This window comes from Lepidochelys kempii, chromosome 1, assembly GCF_965140285.1.
Source record: "Lepidochelys kempii isolate rLepKem1 chromosome 1, rLepKem1.hap1, whole genome shotgun sequence".
NCBI lineage: Eukaryota > Metazoa > Chordata > Testudines > Cheloniidae > Lepidochelys > Lepidochelys kempii.
This window is the reverse complement of record NC_136380.1, coordinates 131,064,033-131,087,878: the sequence shown is the minus strand read 5'-3', so window position 1 is coordinate 131,087,878 and position 23,846 is coordinate 131,064,033. Positions and strand designations below refer to the sequence as shown.

At 44.5% G+C, this 23,846-nt stretch overlaps 1 protein-coding gene across 3 annotated transcripts in view; it reads right to left on the bottom strand.

Moving 5' to 3' along the window:
- Positions 1 to 7,819: 7,819 nt before the first annotated feature.
- Positions 7,820 to 23,846, bottom strand: part of STS (steroid sulfatase) — a 174,959-nt gene continuing 158,932 nt past the window's right edge. For all 3 annotated transcript variants that reach the window (XM_073354328.2, XM_073354307.2, XM_073354317.2), the window contains one exon: positions 7,820 to 10,789. In XM_073354328.2, coding sequence (XP_073210429.2) covers positions 10,410 to 10,789 — 380 coding nt within the window. In that variant the 3' untranslated portion in view covers positions 7,820 to 10,409. The remainder of the gene's footprint in view (positions 10,790 to 23,846) is intronic.

The window sequence follows — 23,846 nt, the reverse complement described above, 5'->3', positions numbered from 1 at the left end:
ATTTCTGGTCTGGACCTTCCTACTTTGTTTCTTTCTTTCCATTCCGTGAAGGACTACGGTGCTGGCAGTGTATTTTTTTAAATTCTTCTCTTGATATTTATCTGATTCTAATAGCTGATTCTTTTATCTATTTTATGCTATCTTTTATCTATTCATTGTACAGTCAAGTATGTTTTATTTCCACTGAGCAATAAGCCATTGTGATAGTGGTAAATGCTGGGTTTAGCAGGTTCCTAGCTATGCATGTATAAAAGGCTACCTTCATTTCTCATTTAAATTTCATTTAAATTTTTTTCCTCTGGGGACTGGTTTAGCAGATTGAGTGTTCTTTTCTGTGACCCATTAATGAGGGTACACTTTATAGCTGGATAGTGGCTGACTTTGGCTGCTGCCTGCTGTATTTGGACTTATCCTTTACAGAAAGCCTAATTATTTTTACCAATATATTCAGCTTTACAATCTCTCCTGTAAACTGTATCTTAGTAACAGAAATGATTGTGTATTGAGTTGGGATATTTTGAAAACTCTGGTTTACCTCTGTATTTCTACCAAGAGAAGATTTGGGGGTAAAGTAACAAATGGCTGACATGTACCCCCTGAAGTGGGAGAGATTTGGAAATTAAAACATAAACAACTGTTTATTATTATTTTATTTTAGAATAAGTTAAATCTATTGGCCAGTGAAAGTAAAGTGACAGCAATACAACATCTTCCATTGTTGTGTGTAGTGTTATTGGTCTCAGGCTGTTAGAGAGACAAGGTTGGTAAGGTAATATATTTTACAGAAGTTGGTCCAATAAAAGATACTACTGCACCCACTTTGTCTCAGTAATCCCACAGTCAGTAATACAACAGTCAGTTCTCCTGTTGAAAATATATGCCCTGATCCTGCAAAGCACTTGAGCATGTCAACAGGATGACTCACATATTTAAAGTTAAGTATGTACTTAAGTGCTTTGCCCGGCCGGGGCCTTACTGCCCATGTTTTAACAAATATATGAGCTCAATCAAGCAACAGTATTGAATGGAAAAAGGAAACGGATACAATAAAATTATTAGAAAGGCTCTGTGACTTAAGAACTTACCTTGCCTCATGCTGTATTATAGTATGTTAAACAAATTTTACTTACCCTAAGAAACTGACTAAAATAAAACATTCAGAAGACTGATCCCTACAAATATCTCTGTCATGAGTACTTGTGTTGCAGTTTATCTATTTGCTAGCCTGGGGAGAATCTCTGTTTCTATAGAAAGAGGGGAAATGTATTATGGGCACAGGCATTTACGTGGTAAAGGGCACTTTACAGAAGTTGAGTAGTGTACTTCAAACCCAAGTGATTTGATACATCTCACATTTATAACTGATGTTAGCAAAAAATGCAAATTGGAAAACAGCTTAATTTACTGCTGGCAGAATTCTATTCTAATTGAAATATCTCATCTTAGTACAATAATTAAAATGTTGGCATACAGAATGATTAGTATGACCTTAAAAATAAATTGCTTGACCTATATAATGGTGGCAATTCTTTAAAATTCTGTCAGTCATAACTTCTCCACTGAGTTACAGTGGATGCTGAAGGTTACATGAGCTAAAATCCTTAGGGTTAAATCACAGCTGATTCTGCATGAATACGTAAGGATGGCAATTCCAGGTGCTAAAGTCCTTCCCCTGAACAATAGGAGACCCCCTTTTAAAGCACAAAAGGTAAAAACCTCTTTTGGGCAAGGGAGTCTGGTAATTTATTCAGAGAACCAACACAAAGGGCCAGCTTTTTACAGCTGTTTAGGCACCTAACTTCCATTAAATTCAAAGCCTTTCATAGAGGCTCTTCGTTCCTCCAGGCTTTTAATACAAACTTCAAAATGCACAAACATGAATTCATAGCAATCCCTCAGGAAATGGAGGGCCACTTTTTCTGCTAGCAGCAACGGCAGCAGCCACTGCTGCCTTGCAAGGTAGGGTGACCAGATGTCCCGATTTTACAGGGATGGTCCTGATTTTGGGGGCTTTTTCTTATATAGGCACCTATTACCCCCCACCCCCTTGTCCCTATTTTTTACACTTGCTATCTGGTCACCCTATTGCAAGGGGAATGCCCTCTCTATACATCTGCTTTAAAATAGAAAGTGCAGTTCTCTTACCACCATCTCTTCCGCTCCTGAAGATAGTACTCTGGGTCCAAGCCTCCCTCTTCTTTGCATTAGGGAATCTGAGATGTCAGGGTATGACCACAAGGGCCCCTTTCTGGGAATCTGAGGTGTCTGAACACATTTATGAGGTGTAACATGCATAGATCTTCAAGGTGCTAGGGCTAGCCACATTTATAGTCTTGCACTTCATGCTAATGTCACTGGCCATGAAGGTTAGGGCCCCACAACTCCCTCAGCAGTAGGCAACAGAGAGAGCTGAAAGAGTGGGGAATGCACCCTGTGTGTTTTCAATGAGTGGCTGAGCTGAAGCCCAAAGAGGAATTTTGGCCTGAACCAGCAAGAATTCCTCCGGGGTTCCTACTGTACTGCTTCCCCTCCAGCTCTCCCCACAATGTGCACCATGGCTTAAAGCCAGTGTCCGGCCCTTAACAAGAGTTTAACAAGTCTTCCAGCATGAAATATTACACAATCTTACAGTACAGCAATCTCCATGCTTGCACAGAGATATCTGTGCATTCATAAAACACGTTTAAATATCTGAGGAGCACAAACAAACAGTTTAACAGAGCTTGTGTTTCTCAAGCCATAAATTGAATTCTGGTTGTGAGGGTCTGAACCCCTCTTGCAAAAAGAGACTCATACAAGAGACATGGAACTGAGCCTAAGTTAAAAGTTTGAAGGAAAGTGCCTTTTATATATTCTGCTATTGAGTGTTTCAAATTGATAGGCAAAACTAAGTATCTGCAGCATTCACACCATTCACATTAATGCAGCTGCCTGAGTGCTGGCAAACCACTTTTGTCATTGTCATTAATTTCCAGAAAGGGCAGAATGCCATCTAGCTGCTAAGGGTGGCCTCTCATGACTGAATTTCACTGAAAGATAATCAAAGAGGGGTGTCGTTCAGCAGCATAAATCTTAGTGTCAGAGAGAATCTCTGTTTATTTTTAGCAAGCATCAGAGCGAAGGCTAGGGCATCCAGATGATCCTTTTGCAAAGTAATGTTTTTTAAAAGCCTAGTGAGTGATGAGATGACACTGGATAACTGCGCTTTTCATATGTACCAGACAGAGAGACGTTAGGGTCTGAAATTCCTCTCTACCAATCTCCCTAGAGCTTAAAGAGTTATCTGGACAGTGGCATTAATCAAATGCTTCCCAATGTGTTATCTAAGATAGTATAAGATTGACTATTACAGGGCAATCAGCACATAGTTGCTGATGGCAGGTTGGTTTTCTTAACTCCAGTTATATTGTCTTTTTTTAAAGGGGAACTGCACAAGAGATTAAAAACGAGAAAAAATCAAAGAAGTTCTTACATATGGAATATGCTTAGAGTAATCTTTTTTATCACCATCAGACTGGAAAACTCATTTTTAATTTTTTTTCTTGATAACTTATTTTAATTCAGCAGTGATGAGGGCATACTAAGAAAAAATATTCTCTTGCAAGCCCTATGCGAGTCTGCTAAGCACTTGACATTTTCTTGCTCCATCCTTTTATCATAAATATTGCTACAAACAGCAAGTTTGCACCAAATTGTCTCACAATCAATGTCACAATAAAGAGCAGTGCATAATAATTTCAACCATTTCATAATGTTTTTCATGCCAGCCAGGGATAATACAATATTATCGAGAGAAAAAAAATGTTTCTCTATTTAATAGCAAAAGCACAAAGGAAAATAAAAAAAAATGTGTTTGGCAGAACATAGCTATATTTTGTATTTGTTATTTTAAATTTAATTCTAAACGTAAAGAAAAATACTTTAGGCACTATTCCATGTGATATGAGACAGCAACTTAGCCAGGGAACCTAGTCTGATTAGCACTGAAAAGAATTAAGAGCAGAATTTTAAATTTATTTAGGTGTTTTGCCACTCTGTTGCAAGACCTGTGGTCCAGATCCTCAAAGGACTTCAAATCAATGGGAAGTTAGGCACCTAGATATCTTTGACGATCTTGGCCTAAGTGATTAAGTGATTTTCAAAAGTAACAGAAGAGCTGGCCAGAACTAGAATTTCCATTCCACAAGCAATTCCAAAATAAAATAAAATTCGGAAATGGAAGGAATCCATCGGGCTCAACAGATAGTGATCAATGGCTCCATGTCTAGTTGGCAGCCGGTATCAAGTGGAGTGACCCAAGGGTCGGTCCTGGGGCCGGTTTTGTTCAATATCTTCATTAAAGATCTGGAGGATGGTGTGGATTGCATCCAATTAGAGGATTGGGCCGAAATAAATCTGATGAGGTTCAACAAGGACAAGTGCAGAGACCTGCATATAGGACGGAAGAATCCCATGCACCCCTACAGACTAGGGACCGAATGGCTACGTAGCAGTTCTGCAGAAAAGGACCTAGAGGTTACAGTAGATGAGAAGTTGGATATGAGTCAACAGTGTGCCCTTGTTGCCAAGAAGGCTAATGGCATTTTGGGCTGTATAAGTAGGAACATTGCCAGAAGATCAAGGGACATGATCATTCCCCTCTATTAGGTATTAGTGAGGCCTCATCTGGAGTACTGTGTCCAGTTTTGGGCCCCATACCACAAGAAGGGTGTGGAAAAATTGGAAAGACTCCAGCAAAGGGCAACAAAAATGATTAGGGGGCTGGAGCACATGACTTATGAGGAGAGGCTGAGGGAACTGGGATTATTTAGTCTGCAAAAGAGAAGAATGAGAGAGGGACTTCATAAGTGCTTTCAACTACCTGAAATGGGGTTCAAAAGAGGATGGCTCTAGACTGTTCTCAGTGGTAGCAGATGACAGAACAAGGAGTAATGGTCTCAAGTTGCAGTGGGGGAGGTTTAGGTTGGATATTAGGAAAAACTTTTTCACTAGGAGGGTGGTGAAGCACTGGAATGAGTTACTTAGGGAGGTGGTGAAATCTCCTTCCTTAGAGGTTTCTAAGGTCAGGCTTGACAAAGCCCTGGCTGGGATGATTTAGTTTGGGATTGGTCCTGCTTTGAGCAGGGGGCTTGACTAGATGACCTCCTGAGGTCCCTTTCAACCCTGATATTCTATGATTCTATGAAAAAATAAATTTTAGGATTTCCTGTGCACCACAAATCCCAACACTTTGTTTTAAAAAATTGAAAATAAAATTTGGTTTCATATTTTCTAAATATTTTGAAGGGTCCCTGAGCTACCCAGAGCCCCAACACCCTGTCACCTGGGATGCTGGGCAGCTTGGAGAGCCTGGGTTTCCGAGGTGCTGAGGAGCTGGAAGCCTGGAAGCCATGGGAATCTGATGGCTCCTAGGGCCCAGATTCTGAGGCAGTCTGGCTGGTGGCTGTCCGGGAACCAGGGACCTTCTTGTCAACTGTTGGGAATGGGCCACATCCACCCTGATTGAATTGGCCTTGTTAACACTGACCCCCCACTTCATAAGGCAACTCCCATCTTTTCATCTGCCCTATATTTATACCTACCTACTGTATTTTTCACTCCATGCATCTGATAAAGTGGGTTATAGCCCATGAAAGCTTATGCCCAAATAATGTGTTAGTCTCTAACGTGCCACAAGGACTCGTAGTTGTTTAAGCAGTCAAAGTCACTCCTTTCCCTCTAATTCATCCTAGCATGGGCACATGGACTCACACTTCAGTGGCATGCTGCTTGCCATTCTGAATAGTTCCAGGGGGTGTATGGCCTCTCTCGTACTCCATGATGCAGGACTCTGTTCTGTCATTCTTTTCTTCAGCATGTGTGACTGGTTAGCTAGTGTGGCAGATTGAGCCGCAGTGCATTAGTATGCTGACCAGGTCCAGACCATTCAGTTTCTCTGCTTGCAGATGCTTGGTCAAGACAGAAGTTATGAAGCTCTTTTCATATAAGATATAGATTGTGCTAGTGGAAAGGAGAAACCATACAAAAGGTGTGATGGAGCTGGTGTCTGCCCTGTTTATAGAATTCTCATGCTGACAACTTGTCAGAGGCTTCCAAATTCAGGAAACCTCTCCCCCGCACCCCTCCCGCCACACACACACACCCTGGCCAAAAGGTCCTGTATTTTCAGCTTGTGAAAGTGGCCAGAAGTGTCTTTCTCAATCTGTCTTTGTCCATGAGGTCATGACCATTCCTCTCACAAATGGAGTTCTCCATATTGTTATATGCTTTTGACTTTCCAGCTTACATTACTGCAATGTGAGCTACTTGAAGCATTAGCTTGTGCAAAATGAGGACATCCAGTTATTTAGGAGTGGCGCATCATATTAGTTTTCTGAAGGCTAAACACTTACAGGTATAATTGAGTGTGTTAACTTTGATCGCTAAAACCATATGGCCCAGGTTGACACAGGTACTTAGGCATGAGGACACTGAGCATCATGATGCCTAACGTTTAGGCACCTGGAAAAAGTCTGGGATTTACAAAGCCTGAGTCTGGTGCCTAGGCACCCTATACAATGAATGGGGAGAGACAGACATCTCAGAAAGGGATTCACAAAAGGCAGCATGCTAGGAAGCTCCCTACCTAAGCTAACCAACGAGAGATACCAAGGTGAGGGGTGTGTCCTAAGCCCCATCCTGTCAGGGAGTTCAGCACCTACATCTGGGTTGCAGGGAGCCACCTCCTTCTGCTTGGGATTCTCTGCTGCAATCCCTCTATTGGTGATAGGCACTATGATGTTTTTGCAAGAAGCAGCAGTGGGGTGGGAGGAAAGGAGACAGCTTCAACAGGAGAAACTGAGGGGACCCCCACCATCATACTATTCTATAGCCCAGTTGTTAAGGCACTCACATTAGAGGTACAAGAGCCCCGTTCAAATCCTTTCTCCCCTTTGGGTGGAGGAGGGACTTCACTACTGCACTAAAAAGCTATGAGGGATTGATACTCTGTCTCTTCCTCCACACCCTCCCTGCAGGTCTTTCAATATGGCTTTGAAAGCAAACAAGGAAAATGTTTAATTGCCTTACAATTAGTTAATCTGGAACGAATAAAATATCAAAATTCTGAATGCAAAACCAAATTTTCATTGCAAATCCTTTTCTTTGGATAATTAATGTTATTGTATTCCGAAATGAAGGGCTTTGATTTACAGTGTAAATGCATGTGCTGGAAGGTTCCTTTGGAAACTATTGCAAGGCTGAAAAGATTCATATTCAAATTGCCACCTTTGTTTAATTATGCAGAGGTCCAATGTATCTGTGCACTTTCAATCATAATTAAATATTATTAATTATATTATTAATTATCTGCATAATTTCATCAATGTGCATTTTACCTGTTAATTTCTCTTTCCCTGTGCTACTATGTTCAACTTTGGAACTATTATTCAAATCTCTCCACTGGCTCCCCCTTGCCCACAAAAAGAAGAAGAGAGTAAGACTAAATGTACTTTAAAAAATCTAAGTAATACCTTTCTCTGAGTCTCCCAGTGCCTTTCTTTTTTAGCCATCTGTTATCTCTCTTTTAGACCCTGATCTCACACATGCTAAACTTTAAGTAATGGTACTACTCATAAATTTGAGGTCCAGGGGAAGTTAGATAGTGCACTAACCAGTAGACCATCTTTCCTCTGAAGCCAAGCATACATTCAAATTGACCTAGGCTGCTACCCTGTACCATGTTAAAGCATTTGTACAGCTAGGACAATTAAACTAAAGGGGTGGAAGAGTCAATCTCAACGCAGTGCAGGAGCAAGCTTTTCTCACACATTTCTCATTAATAAATAATAGAATTTATGCATGAGCCACCATCAAACCATTGTGAAAAACAAACTTTGCCTTAGTGCAGATGATGCTACTATACAAGATGGTACATTGTGCTTCACTTTTTATTCTGCATACATACAAGACTGTTTTAATTATCAGGATCTGATATGCCACTGAAAGGTACAATACATTTGTAATGTGGGGGGATTATTTTATTAAGCACTAAACAAAATAGCATCCAGTATAACTGCTGAAAAATATAGTGTTATTCTTAATACAATTTTATTGAAGTAACAATTATAAAATTAGACTGCAGATTTTATTTTCAGTGTCAAAAAATTAAATCATATTTTTGTAAATATGAAATGTGGCACAAACAAGAAATAACTTCAACTGTCCATGTTTTTTAAACATCTTTGATGTTATAATATACAGTTAACTTAAGCATTCTTATTAGACCTTAACTAATACGTAGAGGATTAAAGTAGTAGAGGTCAGAAAATTGCATCTATTCAAAAAGATTTCTTTCTACTGTGGTGATTGGAATAGATATGGAGACAAATGGAAAGGGGCGAGGAAGAATTTGAGGTGTATAAAGCTCCTAGGCATGGAGATCGGAAAGACTTGGATGATTCCAAGAAAAAGGGGGTATTGGACAGTCCTAATTCAGTTGGGGAAAAGAGATCAAAGAGGTGGGTGGAGGAATTACTGCTCTTGGTCATTACCGCTCTTGGTAATTACCTCTCTTGAATTAGAGAACATATACTGCTATCTGCATCTAAAAAGGAACAGTTGCATCAGCATCATGCAGAAAAAAAGATACCAAGCTGGGCAACTGACAGAGGAAAGGAAGAAGATATGGACGTTTTTAAGAGTATCCATTGAGAGCCTTATTGAGGTCACAGCTAGGGAATTCTGAGGACAAAGATGGGTTCAACAATGTAAAATAACTCAGCTGAATACATCACTGCATAGTAAGCAAGAAATGTATGGGAACGTATAATGTTGCATACATTCATGCTTGAAAAGTTCCCATAGATGACAGTCGAAAAGTACTTGCAGTAAAACAAGCATAAACAGATTTCTTTGTTGCTAAATTTATCATGTATGTGCTGTGATTTAATAAAGCAGGCAGGAAACCAAGCTGAATGGCCATCTCATGACTTTTCAGCTGTAATATAAATAGCCCACATTGGTTATCAGGGAGTTATTTGACCTGACTTGTCACAATACACAGGATCTTGCTATGTTATTGTCAACCTACAGATGGCATGCATGGCATAACATTTAGAAAAACTGCACAATGATAAATCTGCAATGAACCATCCAAAATAGGAAATATGGGAAATATGACACCATACTTACCAGGAAAAATGTATGGATGCCATGGATAAATCTGTGAAATCTTGAGCTTCAGTGCATGAGTTTCATTAAAAAGGCAAATAAAACACTAGGTTATAATAGGCAGAGGGCTAGACTCTAAATCAAAACATATATTACCATGACAGGCAGCTCGAAAAAACAGTGTCACAACTTTAATATTAGCTAAATGTAGTTTTTGAGTGTTAATATCAGCAAAGATCATATTGTGTTAGGGACTTGCTAATACCACCAGAAACCCCCTAATGCAGTGGCTCTCGCACTTTTTGTGCTGGTGACCCCTTTCACACAGCAAGTCTCTGAATGCGACCCCCCCTTATAAATTAAAAATACATTTTAAATGATAAATTTATAACCCTATTGTTTAAAATGAATTTGCCTTTTCTCACCTCTTTTACATTAAGACTAAAATACATTTTTATCTAATTATTGTTATAAGCAGAGAAGTTATTTTTTACATAGTTACTATTTAGTGCTGGGGGCGTGGGGTGAAGAAACTTTGTCAATATCACTTTTCACAGACGTCTTAGTGTCCCATTGCCACCCTTAATTCTGTGCTGCTGCTGATGGTAGTGCTGTCTGCAGAGCTGGGTGCACGCATGGGCTTCAGAGTCAGCCAGGTATGGGGCTGACAGCTGGAGCCCAACCGCCTGAGGGCTTACAGCTCACAACCCTATTTGAGAACCCTTAACTTAATGCAGGGGTTGGCAACCTTCGGCACGTGGCCCATCAGGGTAATCCACTGGCGGGCTGCCAGACATTTTGTTTATGTTGACTGCCGTTCCCAGTGGCTGCAGTTCACCATTCCCGGCCAAGGGGGGCTGCGGGAAGCAGCAGTCAGCACGTCCCTGCGGCTTCCTGCATCCCCCTTTGGCGGGAACAGCAAACTGCGGCCACTGGGAACTGTGTGGGGCCAACGGTCAACAAACAGAAGGTCAACATAAACAGTCATGTTTATGGAATGGAGGGTCCAGGATTGGTTTTCCCTCCCCCCAAAATATTTGGCAATGGTGTATTTAAAAGATGGTTTACCCTATATAGTAGGATTTGGGATTCCAGCAGATACTATAAACCTATGATAGAGTCCTAGGAGCCCCAGTGGGATTGTAAAGGTATTGTAGTGGTTCAAGCAAAACAATCTACCAATACTGCTTGTTCCAATGATTGTAGGTAAAATTGCAGATATGTTTATCCCAAAAGCAAGTGTGTGTGTTTCAGAGGTGTCATGCCTTAGGCAAGCTTGCTTTTTCTTCTGACTCATGGTCACAGTAACAAGACAGAAAGAAGGACGAGCAACATAACTGAAGCCAGGGCTTCCAAAGGATATTCCCCCATGATAACTGGTTGGAGACTATGTGCAATGATTTTGTATGGTTGTTTACAGCTTGTTGAATGACATCAAGGATTTCATAGAAACGATGTTCAGTCTCTGGTGTTAGTGGATTCTTCTCTCCGGGGTCTCTGGAGAGATCAAAGAGTAGCGGTGGGTTATGGTGTGTGACAAGCCTTCCATAGCAATAGCACACGTGGGAATTATAGCAACCGTTGGAGCCTTCTGGATCAAAGTTTGGAGTGAAGAAAAAAGCTTTCCAAATAGATTCACCTGCAATTTAAAGAAACAACAGCTCATGATTAGAGTACAAAAAATCCCTAGGGCTTGTGAAAATCAAAATCAAACCACTTACAATTAGTCATTAATCTCAACCTTTACGTGTACAGTATTAGTGTACAGAAAACCACAAAATACAGAAATAGCACAAAAAAGTTTCTTGCAATGTTCCAAACCTATTTGGAGCAATTGCAGTCACTTCATATTCTTTATTAAAATGAATCATAGACATCTTAAAACACCTTTTTGCATATACCCATGCCACCAGTCTGCACAGGAGTGCACCATAAATAGCCACAAGTCATTGCATTACCTTCAACTCTCTCATTACAATGCACGTCTGCCATGATGCCTACAGAACACTGACCATAGGCAGGCAGCTGATGTTCCATGACTACCATTTATTATGTGAATTATAATTATCTCACTCTTACTTTGAGCCTCTCCATCTGCTTGTTGTAGCTACCTGTTGTCTCTAGTCACATACATAGATTGCAAGCTGTTTGAAGCAGGGACTGTCTTTCCATTAGATTGATGTAGAGTGACCAGCACAATAAGCCCCCCATTTCCTGACTGAGGCCTTTAGGAGCTACTGTAATAGTACTACTAATAATTACACCAATGAAACTGAATTGCAATTGTTTAGGAAATGTGGCACTGTCATCTTTAGGTGACCCACTGCCTTGGCAAATGAGAATCAAATATGTCTTTAATTCTAAATAAGTTGCTAAATGTCTCATTTTGTTGTGCATAGTGAGGGAGTGATATGCACTGATGTAACACAGTTTAATTTTTCTTTTCTTAAAGTATTGACTGTTTTTTTTTTTTTTTTTTACAGAAAGCAAATGTGAACTAATGCAGATGTAATTTAAGCGCAGACGTATTGGGGAACCCCAGAATGTTCAACAGGAAAGAAGTCCACCAAGAAATGGCTAATACTTTGCTCAAATAGCACAGAACCAGATTTTTTGCAGTGTTGTTGTAGTCATGTTGGTCCCAGGGTATTTGAGAGACAAGCTTTCAAGAGCTCTTCTTCTGTCCTGAAGAAAACCTGAAGAGTCTGTGTAAGCCTGAAAGTTTCTCTCTCTCACCAACAGAAGTTGGTCCAGTAGATTACCTCACCCATCTTGCCTTTAGACAAGATTGTAACTTTTCATTCTGCCCAGAGTTAGCAACACATAGCTGACATGCCCCAGAGACAGGCCAGAGAACAAAACTCGTCTCCTGTTCTTGCCGGAAAAAACACACAAACTGCTAGCTTTTATTTCACAACATTGCATCACTGAAACAATTTTTTAAACAGCTCACTCTTTAAGTAGGAGGGATCGCTCAGTCGTTTAAGCATTAGCCTGCTAAACCCAGGGTTGGGAATTCAATCCTTAGGGGGGCTATTCAGGGATCTGAAGCAAAAACTGGGGATTGGTCCTGCTTTGAGCAGGGGGTTGGACTAGATGACCGCCTGAGGTCCCTTCCAACCCTGATATTCTATGATTCTAAGTGCCAGTCAAGGAGACTTTTTTTTTTTTGTGTATTTTCCACATTTGAAGGTAAAGTTAATCTCAGTAAAAAGAGCTTCATTGAGCTCAAAGCAAGCTTTGTTAATCCAGTAACTGGCTGTCATGATTTATATGCAGGGCTACATAATGTGGTGTTCATTAAGCCCCCCAACGGAAATCATTAGGAAATAGGATGAGGGGAGTGATAGCTGGTGTATCACTCTATATGTGCTAACTACATTACACTTGGCTTTTAAAGATAAGATTAGTCTTTCAGATAGACCTATGCCAGTGCAAAAAGAGACACAGAATGAAGTTATAATATGCAGCCTGGATTTAAAAGAAAGTCAGTAACCTTAAGATTCTTTCCAGCATCTCCTATCATACATCATTCTTCACAGTACAAGATACATTACCTTTAGGAACTTATTCAGTGACAATCTGACAGAGCCTGGAGGCTTCCAGTTCACTTAGACGGCACTAACACTCAATAATCAGGATGAGGTGGGTGAAGGATATTAGGAGGGGGGAACCTCTGAATGTTGCTTAGAACTCAGCAAAGGGAGAGGATGTTTCAAGCCTGAGACTGACTTGCTTGTGCAGACAATAAGTAGCACCACCTTCAAAATCTTCAGAGAACTCCCTGACTCTTACAGCAGATATCCACAGACTTACAGAGCTGTCAAGTTGTTGCAAAATGGATGCAACCACCTTTGTCTGTGTTTCCAACATTGTTCTGAAAGGCACACTGTTGGCTTTGCTCCATAAAATACTCTCAGATATAAATAAATCACAATTCTTCTATATTTGTCTTTGCACAGACCATTGCTCTGAGCAGGGATATGCCTCTATTTACTGTGGTACTTATTTAAGTATGCTGAGAAAGGTAGATGGTTCTGTGCTGAGTGTTGCTTCAGCGTTTAACTAGCAAAATGGATTGGGGGAGGCATAAGGAAGAGAAAAGGTAAGGATTCTATTAATCAGTGATATCATAGAATCATAGAATATCAGGGTTGGAAGGGACCTCAGGAGATCATCTAGTCCAACCCCCTGCTCAAAGCAGGACCAATCCCCAACTAAATCATCCCAGCCAGGGCTTTGTCAAGCCTGACCTTGAAAACCTCTAAGGAAGGAGATTCCACCACCTCCCTAGGTAACGCATTCCAGTGTTTCACCACCCTCTTAGTGAAAAAGTTTTTCCTAATATCCAACCTAAATCTCCCCCACTGCAACTTGAGATCATTACTCCTTGTTCTGTCATCTGCTACCACTGAGAACAGTCTAGAGCCATCCTCTTTGGAACCCCCTTTCAGGTAGTTGAAAGCAGCTATCAAATCCCCCCTCATTCTTCTCTTCTGAAGACTAAACATCCCCAGTTCCCTCAGCCTCTCCTCATAAGTCATGTGTTCCAGTCCCCTAATCATTTTTGTTGCCCTCCGCTGGACTCTTTCCAATTTTTCCACATCCTTCCTGTAGTGTGGGGCCCAAAACTGGACACGGTACTCCAGATGAGGCCTCACCAATGTGGAATAGAAGGGAACGATCACATCCCTCGATCTGCTGGCAATGCCCCTACTTATACATCCCAAAATGCCATTGACCTTCTTGGCAACAAGGGCATACTGTTGACTCATATCCAACTTCTCGTCCACTGTAACCTCTAGGTCCTTTTCTGCAGAACTGCTGCCGAGCCATTTGGTCCCTAGTCTGTAGCGGTGCATTGGATTCTTCCATCCTAAGTGCAGGACTCTGCACTTGTCCTTGTTGAACCTCATCAGATTTCTTTTGGCCCAATCCTCCAATTTGTCTAGGGCCCTCTGTATCCTATCCCCACCTTCCAATGTATCTACCACTCCTCCCAGTTTAGTGTCATCTGCAAACTAGCTGAGGGTGCAATCCACACCATCCTCCAGATCATTTATGAAGATATTGAGCAAAACTGACCCCAGGACCGACCCCTGGGGCACTCCACTTGATACTGGCTGTCAACTAGACATGGAGCCATTGATCACTACCCGTTGAGCCCGACAATCTAGCCAGCTTTCTATCCACCTTATAGTCCATTGATCCAGCCCATACTTCTTTAACTTGCTGGCAAGAATACTGTGGGAGACCATGTCAAAAGCTTTGCTAAAATCAAGGAACAACACGTCCACTGCTTTCCCTTCATCCACAGAGCCAGTTATCTCGTCATAGAAGGCAATTAGATTAGTCAGGCATGACTTGCCCTTGGTGAATCCATGCTGACTGTTCCTGATCACTTTCCTCTCCTCTAAGTGCTTCAGAATTGATTCCTTGAGGACCTGCTCCATGATTTTTCCAGGGACTGAGGTGAGGCTGACTGGCCTGTAGTTCCCAGGATCCTCCTTCTTCCCTTTTTTAAATATGGGCACTACATTAACCTTTTTCTAGTCATCTGGGACCTCCCCCGATCGCCATGAGTTTTCAAAGATAATGGCCAATGGCTCTGCAATCACATCCGCCAACTCCTTTAGCACTCTCGGATGCAGCGCGTCCAGCCCCATGGACTTGTGCTCGTCCAGCTTTTCTAAATAGTCCTGAACCACTTCTTTCTCCACAGAGGGCTGATCACCTCCTCCCCATGCTGTGCTGCCCAGTGCAGTAGTCTGGGAGCTGACCTTGTTTGTGAAGACAGAGGCAAAAAAAGCATTGAGTACATTAGCTTTTTCCACATCCTCTGTCACTAGGTTGCCTCCCTCATTCAGTAAGGGGCCCACACTTTCCTTGACTTTCTTCTTGTTGTTAACATACCTGAAGAAACCCTTCTTGTTACTCTTAACATCTCTTGCTAGCTGCAGCTCCAGGTGTGATTTGGCCTTCCTGATTTCACTCCTGCAAGCCCGAGCAATATTTTTATACTCATCCCTGGTCATTTGTCCAATCTTCCACTTCTTGTAAGCTTCTTTTTTGTATTTAAGAGCAGCAAAGATTTCAATGTTTTGCCAAGCTGCTTGCCTGCCATATTTACTATTCTTTCTACACATCGGGTTGGTTTGTCCCTGTAACCTCAATAAGGATTCTTTAAAATACAGCCAGCTCTCCTGGACTCCTTTCCCCCTCATGTTATTCTCCCAGGGGATCTTGCCCATCAGTTCCCTGAGGGAGTCAAAGTCTGCTTTTCTGAAGTCCAGGGTCTATATTCTGCTGCTCTCCGTTCTTCCTTGTGTTAGGATCCTGAACTCGACCATTTCATGGTCACTGCCTCCCAGGTTCCCATCCACTTTCGCTTCCCCTACTAATTCTTCCCGGTTTGTGAGCAGCAGGTCAAGAAGAGCTCTGCCCCTAGTTGGTTCCTCCAGCACTTGCACCAGGAAATTGTCCCCTACATTTTCCAAAAACTTCCTGGATTGCCTGTGCACCGCTGTATTGCTCTCCCAGCAGATATCAGGGTGATTGAAGTCTCCCATGAGAACCAGGGCCTGCGATCTAGTAACTTCTGCAAGCTGCTGGAAGAAAGCCTCGTCCACCTCATCCCCCTGGTCCAGTGGTCTATAGCAGACTCCCACCATGACATCACTCTTGTTGCTCACACTTCTAAACTTAATCCAGAAACTCTCAGGTTTTTCTGCAGTTTCATACTTGAGCTCTGAGCAGTCACACTGCTCCCTTACATACAGTGAAACTCCCCCACCTTTTCTGCCCTTCCTGTTCTTTCTGAACAGCTTGTATCCATCCATGACAGTACTCCAGTCATGTTAGTTATCCCACCAAGTCTCTGTTATTCCAATCACATCATAATTCCTTGACTGTGCCAGGACTTCCAGTCTCCCTGCTTGTTTCCCAGGCTTCATGCATTTGTATATAGGCACTTGAGGTAACCTGCTGATCGCCCCTCTTTCTCAGTATGAGGCAGGAGCCCTCCCCTCTCACACGCTCCTGCTCGTGCCTCCTGCCGGTATCCCACTTCACCACTTACCTCAGGGCTTTGGTTTCCTTCCCCCGGTGCACCTAGTTTAAAGCCCTCCTCACTAGGTTAGCCAGCCTGCTTGCAAAGATGCTCTTCCCTTTCTTCGTTAGGTGGAGCCTGTCTCTGCCCAGCACTCCTCCTTCTTGGAACACCATCCCATGGTCAAAGAATCCAAAGCCTTCTCTCCGACACCACCTGCATAGCCATTCGTTGACTTCCACGATTCAACGGTCTCTACCCAGGCCTTTTCCTTCCACGGGGAGGATGGATAAGAACACCACTTGCACCTCAAACCCCTTTATCCTTCTTCCCAGAGCCACGCAGTCTGCAGTGATCCGCTCAAGGTCATTCTTGGCAGTATCATTGGTGCCCACGTGAAGAAGCAGGAAGGGGTAGCGATCTGAGGGCTTGATGAGTCTCGGCAGTCTCTCCGTCACATTGTGAATCTTAGCTCCTGGCAAGCAGCAGACTTCTCGGTTTTCCCGGTCGGGGCGGCAGATAGATGACTCAGTCCCCCTGAGGAGAGAGTCCCCGACCACCACCACCCGCCTCCTTCTCTTGGGAGTGGTGGTTGTGGAACCCCCAACCCTAGGACAGTGCATCTCATGCCTTCCAATCGGCGGAGTCTCTTTCTGCTCCCTTCCCTCAGACGTATCATCTGGTCCACTCTCCGCATTAGTACCTGTGGAGAGAACATGAAAACGGTTACTTACCTGTATCTGCCCTGCTGGTACATGGATGTTCCCCTTTTTTCTTCTGGAGGTCACATGATGCCAAATTTCTTCACCATCCTTCTGTCCCCGATGTGCAGCCTGCTCCGAATCTTCAGAACTGTGAGAACTGTAGGTTGTTCAGGATCACACAATGGAGTTATGCTGATTTACCCTAGTTGAGGCTCTGGCCCATAGTAATACAAATCATTTGATGTAAAGATACTGGATAACAGAGGTCAAGAAAAATGAAAATGTACATAGCTATCAAATAGCAATGAGAAAGAATTCCAATAAAAATATGCATGTGAGGAATCTGAGGAGGCCATGCTGTCTGATCACACATATGTCTTTGATGGAGCATTTGTGCAGAATGACATTGAAAAGAAATCTGCAGCCAATTCCATCATTGTTGGGCACCATAGCCCAATACCAGTTCAAGGATTTAGCCATACAAATATTAAGTAGAGTGTCCTGAATGATAAAAGCATTTATTTAGGGTAGCTCAAGTAAATACATATGTTTGCAAAAAAAGAAAAGACATGGAAACTAAGTAAACAGTATCCTGTTTGTAACACAAACAAGCAAAATTAAGGACATTCAATGTTAAAACTGAAACCCCAGCCACAGCTTACAACCATTGTCTTGCAATTGCATAAGTAAGGATGGAATGGGAGACACTATATTACATTTGAATGTTATGGCTTTGGTTAGTCTTACTTTTCTAAACACTTCATAATAATTTTAATTTAACAACTTCACTGTTTCTTATTGTAGCGAGTGTGTTGGGCAAAACACTGAGCTGAGCAATGTTTCATTTCATTGTAGTGGCATTCCGGTGTGATTCTGGAACATCACTGTATTGCTGGAAGGACAGCAGTGCAGTCTAACTACTGATTTCCAGATCGTTATAAAAAAGTAAAACATATCAGATTCCGTGCCTGTGGAACAGCCGATATAATACGCTGGTAGACATAAAGAGCTGTCACATTTGTAATCTGTAAAGTTGATACATTGTATAAGGCTGGATATTAAAAGGAAGAGTACTCTTTCTGCCTCTCTCTCAGCTGGTATAAAATCTCATTTTGTCAGAGGGCTAGCCACAAGGATCAAATTAATCTCCCAGTAATTAACAATCTCTTTGTTCTACAAACCATCTGGCTAGTAAAGTCTCATTTGATGTAGGGATTACTACATACTCTTTCCTCTATGGAATCAGCAACTAGAATAAAGAATAAGGCTATGGCTGCAGCACCAGGATTCCCCCACAGCTAAGCATACTAGATCCACCCTGGCATGGATTTACAGGGCTTGTACTATTATTAGTTAATGCTAATTATTTTGTATTGCAGAAGCAACTAGGACCCCTAGTCATACAGCAGGATTGCATTGTGCTAAACATAGAACAAAAAGATGGTCCCTACCCCAAGATGCTTACAATCCAGTCCCCTGGGAGTAACTCCTTTAGTGTGCCAGACCCTTTGGGTGCCAGCAAAAAATGGTTACTTACTTGTAACTGTGGTTCCTCAAAATGTGATACAGACACGTATTCCATGTGGGGGTGTGCTCGCACCATGCTCCAGAGCTGAAGAATTTTGCCTTGCAGTACCTTGCAGTACCCTGGGGGTGATGCTCACACCCTGCATCTGTAGCCCCTCCCCTTGTCATATGAGAGAGGTGCCAAAATAGCCATCAGGTGGACTCTCAATGAACTAAGTGCAAGACCAGAAAAGTGAAAGTGTAACAAGTACTCTAAGGTGTCCTGGATTCAAGCCAGCATTGGTTGAATTCGCCAGGATAACGACCATGCTGAGAATCACTTCCATCTGGATGAATAGGCCATCCTGGTGGAGGGCTTCAGCCCTAGGCAAGACTGTGGGACTGCTTCCAAACATCGTTTCTCATCATCTAGCCATGTAGCATCATGAAGTGCAGGGAGATTACTGCTTGATGCAAAATCTGGCTGTGGTGTTGAATCAGGTCAGGATGAAGAGGAAGGGATATGGGAGGCCAAACCAACAATGTGAGGAGGTTGGAGAACAAACATTGCCTTGGTCATGCGAGAGCAATACAAATGAGTTTTGCACAATCCAATTTCTGGTTATGAATAACCTGCAGGATGATCGGAATTGGAGCACAGGCATACAGGAGCACCAATTCCGAGCTCAGGTGAAAAGCAGCAGTCCAGGAACCCAGACTGAGAACTTCTGGGGAGCAGAACAGTGGGCATTTGTTATTTTCTCTTGTGGTGAACAGGTCAATCATCAGGATGCCCCAAACTGCAAAGATGCTCTGCCGGATACTGGGCTTCAGAGACTACCTATGAGTCAAGGAGAAAATTCTGCAGAGGTGATACGCCAAGTGATTGTGTATCCCAGGTAAGGGATCAGCCACAAAGGTAATGTTTTCCCAGCTGCAAACCTGCCAGAACCTGATCGCCTCCTGACACAGCACGTTGAAGTGTGCTCCCTCCTGCCTGGTGATATAATACGTTGCAGAGGTATTGTCAGTGAGTATGAGAATCGCTGAACCCAGGAGGTGATCCTGAAAGGTCTGACAGTCCTTGTAGATGGCACAAAGTTCCAGGACATTGGTATGTAGAGAAATTTCTTGTTCCACAGGCCCTGAACTTTCAGTGAGTTCATAATGCACCCCCTAACCTATTAATGAGGCATCAGTGACTATAATCCTGGTCAGTGAAGGCCGAGCAAAAGGAACACCCTGGCACACATTGTCCTGAATTATCCACCACTATAAGGCCCTGAATCAATGGGGGAAGCTGGTCAAGCATTTCCAAGGGATAGCAATTCAGATAATAGACTGACTTCAGCCACAGCTAAAGAGGATGAATGGATATTGAATTACCTGTACGCATGTGCCTAACAAAACTCAGGCTGTGGTTGAGGGCTGAGACTGCAGCTCCAGACATAAGTAGTGGATCATGTGGAATCTCTCAGTCAGTAGAAACTCTCTTGAATTCATAGAGAATTCATCAGGACCTCAATGAATTTGATTCCTTGAGTTGGAACCAGTGTTGACCTAGGCAATCAAATAGGTATAGTGTGAAGTGAACATTAGACTTCCACTCTGGACTTTCCCCCCAGTAACCAATTGTCCAGTTATGGGAAGATATGAATTACCCTCTTCCGAGGTATGCTGTTAACACAATCATGCCTTTGCTGAAAACCCGGGGAGCAGATAACAGGCAGAAAGAGCACGATGTTCTGGTAGTAATGGCCAGCCATGACAAATTTGAGGAACCTCCTGTGGCTCAGGAGGATTGCTACATGGAAATAAGCACTGAGGGAGAGATTCTGGCACGGAAGAGTCATCTGGAGAGAATGAGGAGGCAGTTTGCTGTGCCAATGACAGATTCTGTTCTTGCACCACAGGATCAGGTCAGAAGGCCCAGGGGGAATGGACTAAGCTGTCACTTGCAGCTGAGACAGTATAGGAGTGAGAGTTAGTGTCACAACTGGTGATCTTGGTAGGGAGTTGTTCGAGGAGCAGGATCCCAGGGACCTAGGAGCATCACAGGGATTCCAAGGAGGTCACTGGGCATATGGATAAGGCACTGGTGACCAGTAGGTACTGGTCCAAGAGCCCGTGTTCTGACTACAGAAGAAGATGCCGATCTCAGTTCTGGCAGTGATCCATGGGAGATCTCTGGTGCCTAGCCAACAAGGACAACTAGCTGACCTGGTTCTTGAGGAATCCTGGAGGTTGTGAGATGACAATGGGGGAGTCATCCCCAGTGGGGCAAACAACCAGTCAGACTAAAGCCCAATAAGGAGGTGGTATAATTGCTGAAGAGAAATGGGGAAGCGGCACCAGTGTCACCGAATAGGATACACTCCTACCTGGTACCTGGAGAAACATCAATACCGAGGCTAGTACTGGACTTGATGATGGGATGCGGAAAGATGCATCAACATTGAGGGGACCTTTGGTGCCAGGCCTGGCTTTGACTCCATAGTTTGTGGCCCAAGTGGTGCGAGCTGCAGTGGCGATGACCTGATGGCTTTATGACATGGCCGGAAGGTGCCAGGCACATAATGGGGAATGAGCCAGTAGAAGCCATAGCACCGAAGAACGGAGAGTCAGGATTGAGAGGCAAACCAAGTCTGATGCTGCCTGATATACCATTAGGGTGACCAGATGTCCCGATTTCATAGAGACAGTCTTGATATTTGGGGCTTTGTCTTATATAGGCACCTATTACCCCCCCACCCCGTCCCGATTTTTCACACTTGCTATATGGTTATCCTAAAAGCTGTTGGCATGGAGACCCCCCAATTGAATTCCAGGAGGTGGGCAGGTACAAGTCTGCCTGCATCTAAAGCCCCCGCTCCCCAAGCCGTAGGGGAGGAGCCACAGGACCCAGGAGCCAACTGATGATGGGGGACAACTAAGGAATAACAGGGTTGGGAGTGTGGGTCATAGATTCAAAACTAGGGATCCAGAGGGGGAAACCGAGCAGAGAAACCTGGACAATGCCCACTGCTCCTCAAAGCTGTCTAGGGAACCAGCGGATGCTGCCCAGAGGAACTCTGCCTGGACACATGAGATAAGGGAGGAACAGAAGTAGGCCCTACAGTCACAGAGCACTTCCCCATCCAGCATCCTTCTCCTGATATTGTAGATGGCTACTTTGGCTAGTGCTAGGAGGAGGTTGATGAGGAGGTCTCATGACTTCATGAGGCCATGGACAGGGGTCTCAAACTCAAATGACCATGAGGGCCACATGAGGACTAGTGCATTGGCCTGAGGGCCAATTCACTGACACCCCCACAACTGCCCCTGGCCCCGCCCCCACTCCACCCCTTCCATGAGGCCCTGCCCCGCCTCTTCCCACACCTTCCCTGACCCCATTCCAACCCCTTCCCCGAAGTCCCCACCCAACACCGCCCCCTCTCTGTCCCCAGGGGGTGCAGGAGGTGTGCAGGGTGTGGCAGGGGGCTCAGGGCAGGGAGTTGGTGTGTGGGGTGCAGGAGGGGTGAGGAGTGCGGCAGGGGGTCAGGGTGCAGAGTGTGACAGGGGGCTCAGGGCAGGGAGTTGGGGTGCAGGGTGCAGGAGGGGTTCGGGGTGCGGGCTCCGGCCTGGTGCCATTTACCTAGAGCGGCTCCGGGGTGGCAGCGGCATGCACCAGGGCCAGGGCAGGCTCCCTGCCTGCCTGCCCTGGCCCTGCCCCGCTCTGCTCCGCTCCAGGAAGCAGCCGGAACCATGGGAGCGGGGGCAGAGGGCTCTGTGTGCTGGTTCCCCGTTCCAGGCCAATGGGAGCTGCGGGGGGTGGTGCCTGGAAGTGAGAGCAACACGGAGCCTTCTGCCCCCTCCTACCCCCAAGGAGCCGCAGGGACATGGTTCCGGCCACTTCAGGGAGCAGCATGGGGCTCGCTGGCTGTAGTTTGCCCACCCTTGGCTTGGAGGTAGGCAGAGGGGTGGGGGGTGTGGGGAGCTTGGTGGGCCGCACGAAAGAACTCCAAGGGCCGTGTGTTTAAGACCCTTGGCGCATATGAAAAGGTGCGTGGAAAAGTGCAGGCAGAACTTCAACCGGAGGTTCTGGAGGAGCCAGGAAAGAGACTGCAACCTGGCACATTCTAGATACGCATGCGCCAAGGTCTCCCTCATGCCGCAGTATGGATAGGTGTCAGGGATGGAGAATCGTGCCAGGTACATGCCCGGGCTTACAGCTCTGTAAACAAGCTGCCAACTGCTATCCCTGGCAGGCTGTGGGACCAAGGTGAAGTACAGGCTGGCCCACCAGGGTGCCTAACCCCCCCACAGATGGTAAGAGGTCCCGCCTCTTGGTATCTGGGTGGGACACAAAGGTGAGGAAGTGAAACGTGTGGAGCATGAGTGTGTAGAGTTGTTGCATAGCCGCAGTCAGCTCAGGTTGTGGAGGAGCCGGGGAGGCTTGCAGGGCAGGGGCCTGATGGAGAAGTCCGGAGAGTCAGGGGTAAGGGATGAGTGGTAAGGCTGCCCCCACTTCCTGGAGTGCGCGCAGGGGAGTCTGAAGGGTGGAGAGCCCCATGCACTGATCGAACACCAGGGATACACCCAGTCCCCCTGGTCGTAGTCCAGGAAGTCTCTGATTCTGGTGGTTTTGGCATGGAGACAGTCAGTGCTGGTGCCTGCATTGTTGGTACTGGACTTAATGTACATCAAATGGCTGGAACCGGAGTTGACAGCATGGACCCTCACCTCTCACAGCATGCTATTGGGAGCAGTTGAATGGACCTGCTCCATCCTGCATGCCAGAAGAATTACAGTGCTGATCAGCACTCCTCTTAGAAGAGGAAAAGGAGTGTTCCTAAGCCCTGGAATGGTCCTGACACATTTTATGGGATCTCTTCCTTGCCACACCAGAGGAAGGTGAACCACCCCTTTTCCTCTTAGGGGAGATGCCAGAGCCCAAGTGCAGAGTGGCATCAGTTGCTGGATCTGAAGGCAACCGCCAATGAGACAAGGGCCTTGGTGCCGAAGCGGGCCTCATTGGCCTGCTTCAAAAGGTGCTGCTTCAACCGCAAGTCTCTTGTCCCCTGAATTCTCTCTGTGAATGACTCACAGATGGAGTACCTCTCTTTAATGTGTCTCTCACTGAGACTCACCGAGCACCTTGTGTAAGTGGTTGCTGTTGGGGATGGTCCCCCTATATGACAGACAGTGCTTGAAGTCTGGTGAGGGCATCACACAGGGCAGCCAGCTACTCTACTAACACTAAACTAACACAAACTAAAGCTAAGGTACTGCTATTACAGTGCACAAGAAAAAGTTCTCAGACAACTGAGAGCAAAATTGTGAGGTGAAGACACCACAGAGAGCTCCAATTCTAGCTGTGGGAGGTGAGAAGGAACTGAGGTGGGTCAGGGTGGTGCCACCCTTATCTGGCCAGAGGAGGGGTTATGGCAGCGGGTTAT